The sequence below is a fragment of the Phalacrocorax carbo genome, chromosome 1 (assembly GCF_963921805.1).
Source record: "Phalacrocorax carbo chromosome 1, bPhaCar2.1, whole genome shotgun sequence".
NCBI classification, from domain to species: Eukaryota; Metazoa; Chordata; class Aves; order Suliformes; family Phalacrocoracidae; genus Phalacrocorax; species Phalacrocorax carbo.
In genome coordinates, this window is record NC_087513.1 from 193531082 (window position 1) to 193547744 (window position 16663).

At 40.3% G+C, this 16663-nt stretch overlaps 1 protein-coding gene across 4 annotated transcripts in view; it reads right to left on the reverse strand.

Annotated features, from left to right (window-relative positions):
• Positions 1–16663, reverse strand: part of FRY (FRY microtubule binding protein) — a 221354-nt gene that overhangs the window by 121386 nt on the left and 83305 nt on the right. For all 4 annotated transcript variants that reach the window (XM_064441051.1, XM_064441052.1, XM_064441050.1 and 1 more), the window contains exon 3: positions 2533–2586. In XM_064441051.1, coding sequence (XP_064297121.1) covers positions 2533–2586 — 54 coding nt within the window. The remainder of the gene's footprint in view (positions 1–2532; positions 2587–16663) is intronic.

A 16663-nucleotide genomic window follows, 5' to 3' on the forward strand; every position in this document is an offset into this window, starting at 1 on the left:
TTTTGTGACAACTTTATAATACTGACATGTTATCATTTGCAAAACAGCTTGATAATACCTAATATGTATTGACCTAATCTACCAATTAGGTAGACATTCTGCTCTATCTTCCTATCTCTACTCTAGCTGAGTTCTATGAAATCTCTACTGTGTATTACAAATTTTTGAATTAAAATCTAGCTACCATTTAGCCAAACTAAAATGATTTCAGTAACTATGAATGATGTTCTTGAACACAGGCTCATCAGCCAGGTACATTTCAGGTCCCTTCTCCCACTCACAGGCGTACATCAATCCCAGGAGCATGAGGATATCTCAGAATGATTGTGCTGTTCAAGCAGAAGACAATGTGAAACCTGAAAAGGGAAACATTCCCAACAACTCAGGCTGAGGCAGACAGATAGTCTGAAAACTTCAATCTGAATAGTTTGTTTGGAAAAGTTTAAGGAATGAAAACAAGGTTTTCTGACAGGACGTCTAAGGCAATCTCAGCTCTATACTCTTCTATCAGCTCTACACATAGGTAGGACTCTAGATATGCAGTTAGAAATACAAACAAATGTTATCTATAACAAAATTTGCCTTTGTTTTTTGTCTGCATGTGTTTTTTCCCCCCAGCATTCAGAGTAAATTGCTACAGTAGGAACATCACTGTTGTTTCACTCTAGAAAGTATTCGTTGTTCTCATTAATTGATCTTAATTGCCAATAAGTAATACCATTAACTAGGAGAAGCATGAATCTTCTAATTCTTCCTTGTAAAGGGCCACAATTTGCTTACCCATGAATATTTCATCAAATCATGGCCACCCATTATGTGTTTGTTTAATACACTGCAGGAACAGTATCACAAGGTTTGCATATGGGTGGCTTAATTTGTTTTTCTTTCCCATTTATGTGTGACAGTCTTCCCACAGGAAGGAAAAAAATATATATATAAAATTAAGGTCAGAGTACCACAAAAAATTTCATTCAGCAGCTAGGAAGTACTCACAAAGGAGCCTCCTTTAGTCTACAGTGGCTGGCTCCCCTGCGGGGTCCCTCTTTGGTCAGCAAGGCAGGCAGGGAGCTCCCCAGTGCAAGGCAGAAGTCCTACCATTCACCTCCTGCTCTGAACAGCCCTCTGAGCAGGCTATCTCTCCTCAAAAAGCAGCTACAGAACAACCTAGAGAACATCACTTTGTCAAGCTAAAATTATAAAGTGAGCCTTTGTGAACGCCAGTGGGGTCTCACAAGGCATCTTTGCTTCTGGTGCAATGTACCTAATGACCCAGAGAACACAATAAACATGTTAAATTCATTTGAAGTTCTGAATTTCTACCCATACCTATATCCTCTACCAAAATTAAGTCAATCAGTCTGGTACCTGCAGCTTATGGCGTTAGCCACAGCTGTTTTCAGAGTTACTGCTGTTACTGCTGTTTCTGCTTTGTCTTCCTGTCCTGTACTTCTGGCACCGCTGGCAGCACAGCGGTGCGGGCAGCCATGGAGTTAGCAGCAGTGGCGACAGCTACGGCAGCTGAGGCAGGAATGGCGGAGCAGCAAATAACTTTGTTGTTTATGATACACCTTGAGTTTATCCCTCTTGTTTGTTGGGAGTGAGTTTTGGCATCCTTTATGCAACTTAAACTCTTTAGCAACTATCCTTCTTTATTTAAAAATAGATTACTTATGGAGGAATTTTTTCTAGGTGCTTTCTTTTTTTTTTCAGAAACAGACTGCTGACAAAAATTAGTTCTCTTATACCATCATAATAAAGTGTGTATATTGCTGTTGGTTTTATTTTTATACTTGTCCCATGTCCCTTACATAATCCATTTATTAATCAAATGCCAGATAAAAATTTGATTTTATTAATTACAATTATATTGCTTTATGAAAGAAATCTATTTCATTATATAAATTCTATTTTAGATTTTAATTCTTTTTCCCTGCCAACCATTTTTCTCTAATTATTATTTACCCTGTCATATACAGGCATTTATCCTGACAACTGAATTTATGCTTGATTTTAAATACAACAGGTTGGCTCAGTCTATGTAAAGTGCTGCCTACATGTAAGTCATGCTGGGTCACAGCTACAGAGACAAAATAGACTGATGAGACTGACGAGACTGACGGCAATGACAATGACTCTAAAGACCCTCATATTAACCCTGTAAGATTAAGACAAACTCCATAAAAGAAAGATTAGGAGCTAAATGCCTGTTTCAAAACAAAAGATATTCTGAAAAGATAGAAAGTTTGCTTCAAAACCTCCTTCAGGGGAGACAGCCAGGAAATAATACACGTGCTTAATACACTGTAAAAAGCAAGAAGTTCTATGGCAAAAAAAATTGAGCTTGAAAACAGTGGAAAATCCTCCTAATTTAAGACTAAGAATAGTTAGGCAAAGCACTCCTCATTCTACTAAAGTACATTGAGAGATACTGCTTTTGCAGTATTCAATGATAGCGTAAGGACACTAGACTGCCTTCCAAGTATTTGTCTTACAGCCTGCGGAATGGAAATAATATAATTTCAAGTGTCTTACTTGATCAAACTGAGGGTCTTCTCCTCGTTGCAGAGATTTGGTCAGTGGTTTCTCCTAAAAGAAAATATATTAAATACGTATTACTTAATATCAGTACTACGATGCATTCTATCCATTATTTTTCTGTTAGATTTTTACTCACATAATTTGTCTCCTGACTAGTTTCATGCTGGAGATTGTTTCATATGCAAAGGAGACCTCTGCATACATATGACCTAATACTGACAGAGTGTCTTTAGTGTCTTTAGGGTTTTTCCAAGAAAGAAAAGGATTAACCATTTATTACACCTGAGTTACTTGGTGCTCACATTGATGAGACATGCTTTCAAAATCCTAAAAAGCACCTGGTATTTCCTCTAATACATAACCAAGGAGTTCTATATAGCTACATAATGTACCTTCTTGTTATAATACTTGTCACAATACTACCAGGCAGTACATACATGACCACAGATACAGTGCATCATCCAGTGCATACTGAAGGAAAGGTGATTTTAGAAGAATCAGATACCAAAGAGTTCATTTTTAAGGAAGATAATTGTGGAAAAAATGGCTGCATTAAGCAAAAAAAAAAAGAGTTCTCAGAGTACCTGGGAAGGCCAAGGAGAACTGGCCAACTCAGGAGTCCCCACGTGTGAACATCCATTCACCTTTATGGCTTTTTTGCCAAGCAGGCTCAATTACTGAGGCATGTAGAAGTACACAGTCCAGTATTCTAGATATACGCAACAGTATACAAAACATGAATCTCCAAACCCACAATGAAAATAAACAATACATGAAGGCAGATGACAGTCTGAAAAACATGTCACTGTCACAATTCTGCACTGAATTGTACTACTGTTGCTGGTGTCTGAAATGTGTCAGTGCCTTATTCTTCTGTAAATCATGCATCTTTCTTCGCCTACAGCTGCAAGACTGGGGCTCTCCCACCAGCTCAGCATGAGATTTTTCTGTTCAGCTTTCAGTGAACTATTACACTCATCAGCATCTGTTAACGTATCAGGCGAAATACCATCACTGCCAGGGGATGTGAGATACAAAACAAAGAAATCTGTAAAGCTGCTGAGATAATGAAATGGAAAGACTTGAGGCAGTCCAAAGATTTATATTATTTAATGTTTCTCCCTGGAGAAAATGTCCAGTATAATCTGCTGACTGATTTTGAAATTAATTATGCTGATCTATTTGTAATGCCAGCTGGCAAGGAGGTTGGCTGCAGGGTGACTGCAGTATCCCCTGACTACCTACCAAATAGAAAAATCAACAAAATGTTTTCTACTGAGTCACTGATTTATCCAGGAGAGGCATCAGTATTTTTCACTGTTATCTCTAATGTCTACAGTGACTCCTCCAGGTTACATTAAGGGCACAACTATTAATTAGAACTTTATGACAGATTATTGGTAATGAACAGACACAGTAAAATCTTGTAGGCCAGAAACAGACACATGACACCACCCCACCCACAGTCCTCCTCCTCAATCAGTAACTCAGTGTTACCCTACCTAGTTGTGTCTCATGGGAGGACAATGCTTCTTTTGTCTATGGCTGCATACTGAAAAGGACAGCAGATAATCTTTCAAAAGTAGTGTTCAATTTATTGAAAAGATTCTTAAGTTTTCATGGTGCCTGGGCAAATCAATGTCCCGAGAATTAGTGCAGGTTAGGAGAAAAATACCCAATATACAATCTTTTTTTTTCATTAAATTTCTGATTCTGTTACAGATGGCTTGTGTTACCCCAGAGACATTTCTTAAGGCCTGTTTCAATAAAAAGGGCTTTGGCATCCAGAAGCTTTGTGTTCCAGTGCCTGACACTGCAATGCTTGGCTTTCAGAGTAGTATCTAAGATCCTGCAGAAGTGCATTCAGTGTTTCAAGCAGAAATGAGGTGGGGATTCCTCATTACATGCTTATCTTTAAGGTGGGCACAGCTAATTGAGATAAAACTGTGCCCTGGGAACCCAGGTCTGGAACTGCAATCCTGAAAATGTCCTAATCACCTGCTGCCTATCTCTGGAAGCACACACACCTCACAAATACTTCAGTTTCGGGCAACGATGTTCCCCAGGGACTGTGTTTCTAAGTTGGTAAAGATCCCTCCATTTTGAGAAGGTCATTCACCTAAAGAAACCATTCACAGGCCATGCAACAGACTTGGTCGCAGCAGAAGGCAGCCCTGGGATGGAGACCAGCCAAGGACACATAGCACAAGCCAGGAAGGGTTCTGCTGCCTTAACTTCTCAGTGTCTCCAATCTAGGGCTTTAACTGAGACCTTTTTCTTCCCTTCACCCCATCCTGCACCTACTGCTGTTCTTGCTGCTTCCCTTCCCCTCATGCTCTTGCCAGGCAGCGGCTGCTGCTGCAGCTGTCTCTGCGTCTTCTTCATGCCCCTGTTCAGGTTGATGCTGTTGCTTTTTCCTCAACTCTTTCAGAAGTACGGTGCAGCTGCTGACTCTGCCTGCAGCAACGGCTCGGCCCAGCTGGACCCAAGCTGACACTGTGAAGCCAAGTGTCTCTGCACGTACTCCCCGTTCTGGGAGCGGGGTGCCCACGTCAGAGCAACTCATTGTACCCCTGCAGTGAATGGCAATAACCACAGAAAATTATATCTGGGGCTCGGAGATTTGACAAAACTCAAAAGTAGAAGTTACTACTATTTACTTTATTACTAATGACAAGTACTGAATAGATAATGAACTGAATAAAGATGAAGGGCTAGATACAAATATGCTTTTTGGTGTCTAAGTGCTCCTAAAATAAAAAGGATGATTGCTTGCATGATGAGTGTAACAAGCGACCATCTCAGGAAGACCCTGCTGAGTAAATTCAAAGACAGCTCAATAACATGCAGGTGCTCCAAGTGTCCTTTGAAAACAGCATTTTTTCTTTATGCAATATATAATTCCTTCTCATCTACTGTAAACAACTTGCCTATTCTATACCACTTAGTTCTAATATCCTTACAAATCATACCATCTCATTTTATACAGTGTTTTCAACATACTTGCTAAGGTAGCTAGTATATAAAATATATTTATACTCATGGTAGACATTTTCATTATATAGCAAAGGTTCAGGACTGGCAAAGACAAGGTTAAAACATAATACAGTGAAATTGCATCTGAGTAATAGATTCCATAGCAGTCTATTTACCTGAAGGTATACTTATTTAAAAGATTTTTAAAAATCTTTAAAATGCCTCAAGGCACTATTTTATTTTAATTTATTTTCTTGCCCACCCAACTCAGAAATGGCAGAGAGGCCCTTTTATATTATGAGTTGACTCTATTTGAGTCTCTGTAGCTGTAAGACCTTCTACAGAAATGTATTCCAAATCTTGGATGAATAGGGACGCTGAATTTGGAGCCAAAGCCTACAACCACAAAATATGAATAAAGCAAGTTTTGATTAATCTGAAAGAGCCCATAGCTTTCTGGGCTATTAGAAACATCAGAAAATTTCAGAAGAATGGACTCTCAATAATAACATTTCCATTCTTAATCACTAAGGTAAACATCCTTATTTCTTGTTTGAAGTGCTGCCTTCAATTGTATACTTTGTATTTTTTTCATGCTGGAAACTCCCATGATATAAATGCACGTCAGAGATAAGCAGTAAAGATCAGCAAAGAAAATTTTGTACTTAATATTTGAAACTACTGTTTTTCAATAAAACTACCTAAACTTTTTGCATTGCCAATGCTTACAAAACAAAATGCTCACCTAAAAATTAATTTCCTTCCTCTGTCTCAATACTGTTGTAAAAACATTAATAGAATATAATAAAATAGAATGTGTGGGATATGCTATGGCAAATGTATATTTTTTCTTCATATTTGCATGCAATAACTAAATATAATATTTAGAATTTATCTAAAAAATAACATTTCTGTCAACCCCCCTGTTCACACAGAAACACTAAAACATTTCTCCAAAGACTGTCAGCTACTTTTAATGGTTAATATATTAATGCTTTTTCAGGGCTGATACACAAATATAATTGGGTAAATTTACACAGGAATAGCTTTTGTTGACCACCTGACACAGAACTGAGTGTTCAGGAAAACATAAAAACAAAAGGATGTTGTTGTGCCTCTTAAATTTCACTACGTCACCATGTTATAATGATATATAATGTTCCTTGAAGTTATTTCTAACCTCAGCAACCATTAGGGACATTATTCCTACTGAACTATGACTGGGTACTATATCAGTAACTGAGATAAACCCCCTCTTTTTATAAGGGGCAGGGGTTTAGCATTAAAAATGCTGCTATAAGCGCATGGAGGATGCAAGGATATGTTGATACAAAGTATCTTTCACACTGCATGCTAAAAAGCAGTCACACATAATCTACTGAGTAGTCTGCTGGGATGGAAGAGTTACCAAAAGGAAACAGGAGAAGAATGGACCTTTTCACATAAAATGGAGTAGACATAGACCACATTCAACTACTACAGCTAAAATATATATAAAATGCATGTATATGCAATCTTAAGAACCAAAATATCCCCAAGTGTAATTCTTTCCTGCTTATGATGAATCACCACGTAAGCCCCAAAGAAATTGGACATCTTTGTATTATATTCTTTTCATCAGGAAAGGCAGGTGGTGTTTGGTAGGAAAAGATCTGCTCCAAAAATCAGTAGATCAAACATGCTAAATTTTTAATTTTGCCATTGGTTATTTTGTACATAGAAAGATCAAAAAGTGTATTGCTGTCAATCTTGCACTCATGTGGTGGGTAAACCATTATCTGTATGATCTAGGAGAAAATACCAGGATATCAATTTGCTTCTGAAGGCTAAGCATGTGAAACTATCCCACAGAGGAACACCTACCCTTCAGGTGCAGCTGACCTACCAGCCAGTTGCCTCCAAAGGGGACAGTTTGTCTGTCGCATCCCTGCCTCCATTTCGGCTGTGTGCTCCTGCCTCCTTCCTCCCAGAAACGATCTATACTGATCCTGCAATGAGCAGGTTCACGCTGCTGAAGTTCAGCTGAACTTCAAGATGTTTTGCCCTCTCAAAAACGGATAGAACACCCTATGGTCCCATAAAAAAGCTGCTGTACTGAAAACAGTTCTGAACTTCTTGGGAAATAAATTTCACGTCTTATTTACCTTTTTACTATTTGGGAACTCCCACCACCACCCCAGGAAGCCTAGTTAATTTATACCTATGTAATTAAGAGAGCCAAGCTTTTTGACTCAAAAGCACAATCTGTTTACTCTGATAGTCTCCCAAATATCTCCCACCTGGAACTTCTATGAAATAGGCAATTACTGTCCTGTTTTTACAACCATTCTTTGCAAGTCAGCAGGTCCTTATGCATAAAAATATATATTGCCAGTTCAGCAGATGACAACAGAATTTTTGATTTCTCTTGTTGCTCTGCTCAGCATCAATTCGTTGCTAGATACTTCTTTTGAGAGACTGTGTCAGTGACCATGGTATTCAGATAGTAAAATAATCAGACAAGGGGATTTTCTGTATTAACCTCTGAAATTCTATGCATACACCATAAGGAAATCCTAAACACAAGCATAGTAAAAAAGATATGATAATATAGCTTCAAGAAAAGACCACAACTCTGCATAAGACAAAACTATGGACTACAAAAATTATGAACTTCATGTAACTCTTGAAAATTAAGTAAAAAAGCAATGCTAATTGTATGTGGTATTTTATATGGAGAAAAGAGCATATTTCAAGTGGCAATGAAATATATGTAAAAATGTTCTACATCTCCCATAAATTTTTGTTTTAGCAAACTCAAGTCAAAAACCCACTTGTCATTACAGTTGTTGCATAAAAATAGTGAAAGGTGCATATTTAGAAGCCAGGCTCAGTATTACTATCGATTCTCTCTTCATGCAGTTGCTCTTTCCTTTGTAACAGCTCTTCTGTTTCATTCACATGGAAAAGGATGTGCTCAGTACTCTTGTACTGTTGAATAGAAAACTGTGTAAGAAAACAACAGTTCAGCTTCAAGAACAGGTTTTCACTCACTGGCTCTGATTCTCACCTCTTTGGCATCCATGTCATGTATTGTTCTGACCCAGAGATGGCTTCTGTCATCATATCAGATATTACAGGCTAATTTTTGTCTGATAATCACATTCTCTGCAAAAGGCATCTTTTAACCTATGCTGCCTACCAACAAAATTAAAACGTGGACACTCACAAATTTTGGTCGTGAGAATGTTTAATTTGAAGTAACTGATGTACCAGGAAAAATGCCAAACAAGCCAAAGAAAGAGCAAATTAATTTTCAGTACTAATACTACACAGAAGTGGAGTAAATTCCAAGCACACTGAAGAGAGAAGCAAACCCACTGAATTAGAGATTGACTTCTAAGCAATTAGATTTGCAGTGAAAAAATTAGCACTGCAACTTTCCCATGGAAATAACATGGTAATAACATGGACCTTAAGAAAAAGCCTCACAAAAAACAAATATGAATGTTTTCTTTCTTTCACTTAACTTGAGCAAAGAACTCAAGAACTCTGACATTCTTCCCTGATCAGTAAAAAAATTCCCAGACGTGCCCTCAACTCAGTGTTGATAATAAATGGTCACAAACTTCAAACAACGGTTAAGTGCTGTTACATATATAATGGTAACTGCAAAAAACCAACCCAAACAAAAAACCTACTGCTCTCTGCATTTGTATCTTCCCTAATATTTTTCCATTGCAAATTAAGGTGTTTTCTTGTAGGTAGGAAGTAAAAATATTCCTTTTACTAATGTATTTTAAGCTCAAATAAGCTGATGGCTACCAGTGGACCAGTTCCGAAAGCAATATTTTAAATACACGCTTTTGTAAAATCTGGAAAGTTGGAAAGAGTGCTAAGGATTACTTCACTGAAATTTGAGGTAGACTCTAGCACAAGTGAGAAAGGAAATTTTATTGGCTGTTTATTTTCAGAGTTCTGTGTTAATAGGAGGGCCTTTTTAAAATTGTAACTTAATGAATACATCAGAATCTTCTGTCTGAACACACACAAGTTGTAAGCTCTGTAGTATCATAAGACTTTCCCTGATTTGAATTACCCCAGTACTACAGTGTACAGAAAAAGAGGTGAGTTTTACAACCTGTAAGTTTGATAAATTTAAAAAGATCATCTAGTAATGACGTGTGGATACTTCATGTTGACACCCTAATTCCATCATAGACCCGTGTTAGTAGACCGACTGATTCTGACTTAAAAACTTCCAATGTAAGAAGATAAAATTTTATTAATTGGAACATAATTTGCTGGGGCAGGGAATATATTAAGTTTTAGTGGCATCCTTATGCATGATGAAAATTCTTGAAGGGCCATAATACCACGAAAGATGAGAAGGCTGAGGTATTTAATGCTTTCTTTGCCTCAGTCTTTAATAGTCAGACTGGTCATCCTTGGGGTTGTCAGGCCCCTGTGCTGGGAGATGGAGATAGTATGCAGAATGAAGTCCCAGTTGTTGAAGAGGTGGCAGTCGCTAACCTGCTGCTTCATCTGGATGTTCACAAGTCCATGGGGCCAGATGGGATCCACCTGAGGATACTGAGGGAGCTGGCAGAGGAGCTCACCGAGCCACTATCCATCATCTATCAGCAGTCCTGGTCAACTGGGGAGGTCCCAGATGACTGGAAACCAGCGAATGTGATGCCCCTCTAAAAGAAGGGTCAGAAGGAGGATCCGGGGAACTACAGGCCTGTCAGCCTGACCTTGGTGCCAGGAAAGGTCATGGAGCAGATCATCTTGAATGCCATTACGCAGCACATGCGGGACACCCAGGGGATCGGGCTCAGCCAGCATGGGTTCATGAAAGGGAGGTCATCCCTCACTAATCTGGTCTCCTTCTATGATAAGGTGACCCGCTTAGTGGATATGGGGAAGGTTGTGGACGTTGTCTACTTGGACTTTAGTAAGGAATTTGACACTGTCTCCCACAGCATCCTCCTAGAGAAGCTAGCTGCTCACAGCTTGGACAAGCGCACTCTGCACTGGGTGAAAAACTGGCTGGACAGCCAAGCCCAGAGAGTGGTGGTGAATGGAGTCAAATCCAGTTGGCAACCAGTCACAAGTGGTGTTCCCCAGGGCTCAGTGCAGGGGACGGTCCTGTTCAATATCTTCATTGATGATCTGGATGAGGGGATTGACTGCACCCTCAGTAAGTCTGCAGATGACACCAAGCTGGGTGGAAGTGTCGATCTGCTGGAGGGCAGGAAGGCCCTACAGAGGGACCTGGACAGGTTGGATCATTTTACCAGAGCCAACGGTATGAGATTCAACAAGGCCAAGTGCCGGGTCCTGCATCTGAGTCACAACAACCCCATGCAATGCTACAGCCTTGGGGAACAGTGGCTGGAAAGCTGCCTGGAGCAAAAGGACCTGGGGGTGCTGGTTGAAAGCCAGCTGAACATGAGCCAGCAGTGTGCTCAGGTGAACAAGAAGGCCAATGGCATCCTGGCATGTATCAGGAATAGTGTGGCCAGCAGGAACAGGGAGGTGATAGTGTCCCTGTACTCGGCACCAGTGAGGCCTCACCTCAAGTACTGTGTTCAGTTTTGGGCCCTTCACTACAAGAAGGACATTGAGGTGCTGGAGCATGTCCAGAGAAGGGCAACAAAGTTGGTGAAGGGTCTAGAGAACAAGTCTTATGAGGAGCGGCTGAGGGAGCTGGGGTTGTTTAGCCTGGAGAAGAGGAGGCTGAGGGGACCTTGAGACCTTATCGCTCTCTACAACTACCTGAAAGGAGGTTGTAGCAAGGCAGGGGTCGGTCTCTTCTCCCTAGTAACAAGCGATAGGATGAGAGGAAATGGCCTCAAGCTGCGCCAGGGGAAGTTTAGCTTAGATATTAGAAAAAAATTATTCACCGAAAGGGTTGTCAAACATTGGAACAGGCTGCCCAGGGAGGTGGTGGAGTCCCCATCCCTGGAGGTATTTAAAAGAAAGGTAGACGTGGTGCTTGAGGATATGGTTTAGTGGTGGCATTGGCAGTGATAGGTTAGCAGTTGGACTTGATGATCTTAAGGGTCTTTTTCAACCTTAACGACTCTATGATTCTATGATTCTATACAGGGCTACAATACAATAGATTAACTAAGATGGTGCTAATTGAATTTTACATACGTACATACATTTTATTAGTAGTCCCAAGTCCAACTTATGATTTATATGCATTACGTTTGACACTATCAATATTCCCAATTTCTAATCCTATAATCAATTATTACAGGTTCAGTGATTTACACTCCTAAAAGAGTTATTGACTAAACTGGAATTTTAATATTCAAAAAATCCGTGAGCCATTTTAAGTCAGGCATTGTTAAACTAACTAAACCTGTATTAATGAAATGAGAAAGGCCTGTTATAGGAAGCAGCAGTACTGAACTGTTGCAGAGCCGGAAAACAGCATAGCTATTACATTGCAAAGCCTGACTGCAGCAGGACACAAAGACAGGTTTTTTTGCTTATGTGATGCATTTTCTTCAAAGCGAGCAAGATATATAGGATTTACTTCTCAAAACCCATTGAAGTAAATACAGACTACTTCTGTTGTCTATGCTGAGATCCACTACAATGCATTTTAATAAAAATGTTACTCCATAATAGAAACAAGAACTCGCTCAAAATACAGACACCCAGAGCAAGCTATACTCCACAAAAACACTACTTCCACCTTGCTCTCAATGTGAAGCCAGGAACAAGGCTTTCTGGATCTTATTCTAATAATTATACTTTGTATAAGACTTGAGTCAAGAGTGGTGTCATGAGATGCAGTATGAGAGAGTCCAAGATCTATAAGTCTGTGGGACTGGAGTAAACATGATGCTCTGAAAATGGCTTTGATACAGTGATTTGTATGCAACTTATTTTTAGCATTCTAAGAACAATAGACTGGAGATCTGGACTTCCACATCCACCTTAAGACCTTTGCATGAAACAGCTATTCAAAGCCCTGTTTCAGCTGTTTACCTAAGGTGGTTCAGCTAGGCACTTGTCATCAGCCAAAACATTTTAAAAAAATAATTAGAAGTATGCATATAATAATCACTTCTATGAAGAGAAGGTTTTTGTGACAGCAGACTTCTGTGAAATAGAAACACTGAAAAATTCAGGGGTAAATTAAATATATTTAGGAGATGAAGTCACTACAGTCAAAAATGTGTAACTTGAACAGTACTGTTCCCTCCTTTCTATCTCTGACATTACTTGTGAGAGCTGGTGAAGAGGGTGAGAGGATGTTCTTCCCTGACCTTGATGTACCCTGGTCATTTGGTACATCTTTGTTTCCTGAACAGAGAAGTTAACTGATATTTCAATCCTATATGCAAAGAGTTTTACACTTACTGATTTATGATGAGCAAAGTTATTTATTCTTGCAAGAAGGATGTGGTACACAAATGCAGGAAGGTTTTTTTTCCTGCACAGAATGGAGCATGTGCAGCTTCCCTCTGGAGCTCACCATGTTCTCAGAGTTATTACGAGAGTACTGTCCTCACCCTCAGTCAAACCTCCTGCCCATGGTGAGAGCAATGCTACGAGGATTTAGGGGACCTCTGTGTTCCAAGCAGGGGTGAGGTTCCTTCTTTTAATACATTTATCCAGAACTGGCAAAATGGTATGAGAAACAGGGAGGTTGGGAAGGGTGGGCAAGTTTCCCACATTTGTGAGCCTTGGCAATGACAATACAGGATTGGCAACGGACCTCTGCTAAAAGGTACCTCTGCGCAGTAAAATAGAGAACGCCTCTCTAGATGCAGACATCCAAGATACCCTAAGACCAGGCAGGACAGAGAATCTACCAGCTGACGAAAGCCAGGGCCTGTCCCACCATCCCAGCCAGGAGCAGGGCCAGGACGTGGGCCTCCGGGTGTGCCTGGCTCTGCAGGGCCCATGGCTGGGCAGGGCTACAGGCACCTGGAGGCCAGCCCCGATGTGGTGTTGCTCTGGCAGGGACTCATGGCCCCAGCACCTGGAATGGGGTTCTGGGCTGTGGGCAAGGGTGGGTAAGACTCAGAGGAGGCCATTAAGGCATATTAGTGCCCTCAGGGCCTTGACCGCTGGTTACCCATTCAGAATAATGTAACCTAATTTAATCAAAGCTATAGGAAGCCCTTATCAGTTGATTTGAATAAATTTAGAATTGCCGTTGAAGGGCTGCTCCAGGCACAGCTCTGTAAACGCATTTCACTTAACCCTCAGACAGCTGGGGGTAATAAGTGACAGCAACCGACTCAAGTAACCACCTGCTGTCTTGCAGCCACTGCTGCTTTAACGTCAGGTTAGCTACTTACTGTCATCAAATTTGTGTCTATTTTCAATGAACAGACCAGTAGTTGAGGAAAGGTATATTTTTTAAGTGAAATGGAGAAATGCTGATGACTGCCAGTAGTCAGTTTTCTTTAAACTTCCTTTCTTTTGGGCTTTCTTGGCTATGTATTTATCTCGAAGGCTGTAGCTGCACTGTAAAAGATGTGTCCCCAGGTGACTTGATCTGAAGCCTTTTTCTCCTGGTTACTGGTACTGATCTGACAAACTTTCAAGAAGGATGCCAGGGTGCCCTTGCAGAGCTACCATCAGTCTTCAGTGTTCTTCTGCTACATGTAGGATGGTCATAAAAGCTATAGTTTCCATCTGTACTCCATGCCCAGCTAAGGAAATGAGACCTTATTAGGTGGATTTCCAGGCTGGGAAGGTAGCTACATGAAGTATTTAAGTTTTTTCATATTTGTCTTGTCAGCAGATATGCAGATCTGTCAACAGACATGTCAAATATGGTATAACTCAAGCTGCCTGATGGGTAAACTGTTCCATGCAGACTCAAGCCCCGAAAAGGGCACATAAATTTAAACTTAAAAACATACAGCAAGCCTGATGAAGCAGTACTTCATTGATTTCAAACATGAAGTCTGAAAGCATGCAAAGGATGATGAAACCATTGTGAAAATAGGGAAAGATATCTCTTTAATTAATTGCTAGTTATCTGGCAAGAATGCTACCAAAGTAGATACTTGATTTTCTTTCTGTCCTTCGTGATGACAGACCAGTGATAAGGCTGGCCTGACATGACTTTAGTATGACTTTCTTTTTCTGGATAGTGGTAATAACCAATATCCTTAAATGACACAAAACTCTGATTAGAGGCATGTGGTAGGTTATCTGCTATATTTGCAAGGATCGGCCAACACATGACCTGGTGACCTTGGATTCAATTTCTGTCTTCCAATGTTAAATCCTCTTAGTGATTTGAACCACCATATGCCCCACAAACCATCTTCCTACTATATCTGTGCATAGTGAGGCCCAAGGACAGCATTCTGGAGAGTTTTGCTGTCAGAATGAGATCTGAAGCCTCAAACAGCATTCTGCTCACACTCCCAACTATGGAAACCCTGAGACCACTGAGAAAGCTCCTGCTGACATTGCCTGGCTCTGAAATAGATGAGTTTTTTACGGACCTGTATCTAGCCACAAATGTCTATGCCAACAGCTATGCAAAAATGTGTCCTTTTCCATCCTGGTTGCTAAAATGGCATGAATTTTTTCCCTCTGTTGCATATGGAAGCTAGAATCTGACCCATGCTGCATCCTATCTCCATCCTGCTGTGGTCCTCATGATTACTTCGGAAACCTGACATTTTATCTTCCTCTAACTCTTTTTCCAACTGTGCCTTTTGTACTCTTTCTCTCACCTCCCCTGTTTCAATTTTACAGTATGTCCCACTGAACTACATAGAAGATATCTCATCTGTGGCCACTGCTTCAATCACACAAACCTTTCTAGGTCTTTCAGGCAGATAACTGTCCTAAGGTTCAAGACTAGCCACCCTAGAAGGACTACTTCTCTATACTGTTCAGTGCTTGACTCTGTGACAGGTCTCAGCCTGAGATACGTACTGAGATAACTAGAGGGGGACATTATTTCTGAGGTGATGAGTGGAGGGGGAAACAAATCGTCTTTGTGTCATTGGCGTTGTCTTTGCTGTATTTGGTGGTCTCCATCTTCAGTATAGAAGCTTGATTTTTCCTATATTTTTCTGCCTTCACATCCTTTGAGTACATGAGTAGAGCTTTCTTATTTCACAGATGGAATCTTCCAGGCTTAGCTGCCTCTCTCTCTGCTGGGCAGAGAACAGGCTGATCTGGCCCAGCTTGGGCTTCATTATCAGTGGCAGAGCTCAGTTTTGTGGACTGGACTATACTTGGAGAGCCAGTGAAGTTCCAGCAAAAGTCAATTCATGAAGGAGGGAAGAGTGATGGCTGAGACCATTGTTCTGCTTAACTGATTTCTTGAAACAAAGAAGTTAGCTGCTGGGAAGTCTGAGTAAAAAGAAACAGAACCAAGGGGACAACCCACGCAGAAATCAAACTTAGTCCTTAGATACGGCTGGGAGTTGAATAAAATACTGAGACCAACCGTTAGTCTAAAAAATTGACCTGGGATGCAGTTCAATGACCTGCAGGAAAGCACTGATCTGACACTTGCTGTGGGAGATGGGCCTTCTCCAGAGGACATTACTTGGTCCTCCAGACTGTCCTATGACTGACAGACATAGATCTGCCCATTCAACAAGCCACTTAATGCATCCACTGTAACAGGTCTGTAGGGCACCATACAATAAAAGGGTAGTATATTCAGGTTACATATTGAGTAGTTGAAGTAAGATGGTGTGTAGATGCTTTGACTTTCTTATCAACAGGTGAGAGGACAGTCCTCAGCACAGTGTAATAAAGTGAGGCGGAATTTAATAAAGAAGCATCTGAACTACTTCAGAGACAATTACTGAAAGAACAGATAATTATTCTTAATGTCCTACACATTATTTGTCACAACTGGATCTAGAAGAACTAATCTACTAATATTTAGCTATATCATTTAAATACTAAATAAAGAGTACAGTAGAAATAAAGAGTTATGATATGTTAGTTACAGAGTTATGATGTTATGAACTATGAGTTCCTTAGGGTTGGGATGGACTGCCAACATGCTTTACAGAATGTTGACTACCATAAACACTAGTGGAATAAAAGAATTATATTAATGATGAGTGACATAATCTTTGAGTGACACAGAGGTGTATAAAGACAGATGACACTGGAAATCTGGCATGTTGGTAGCATTTACAGAGGA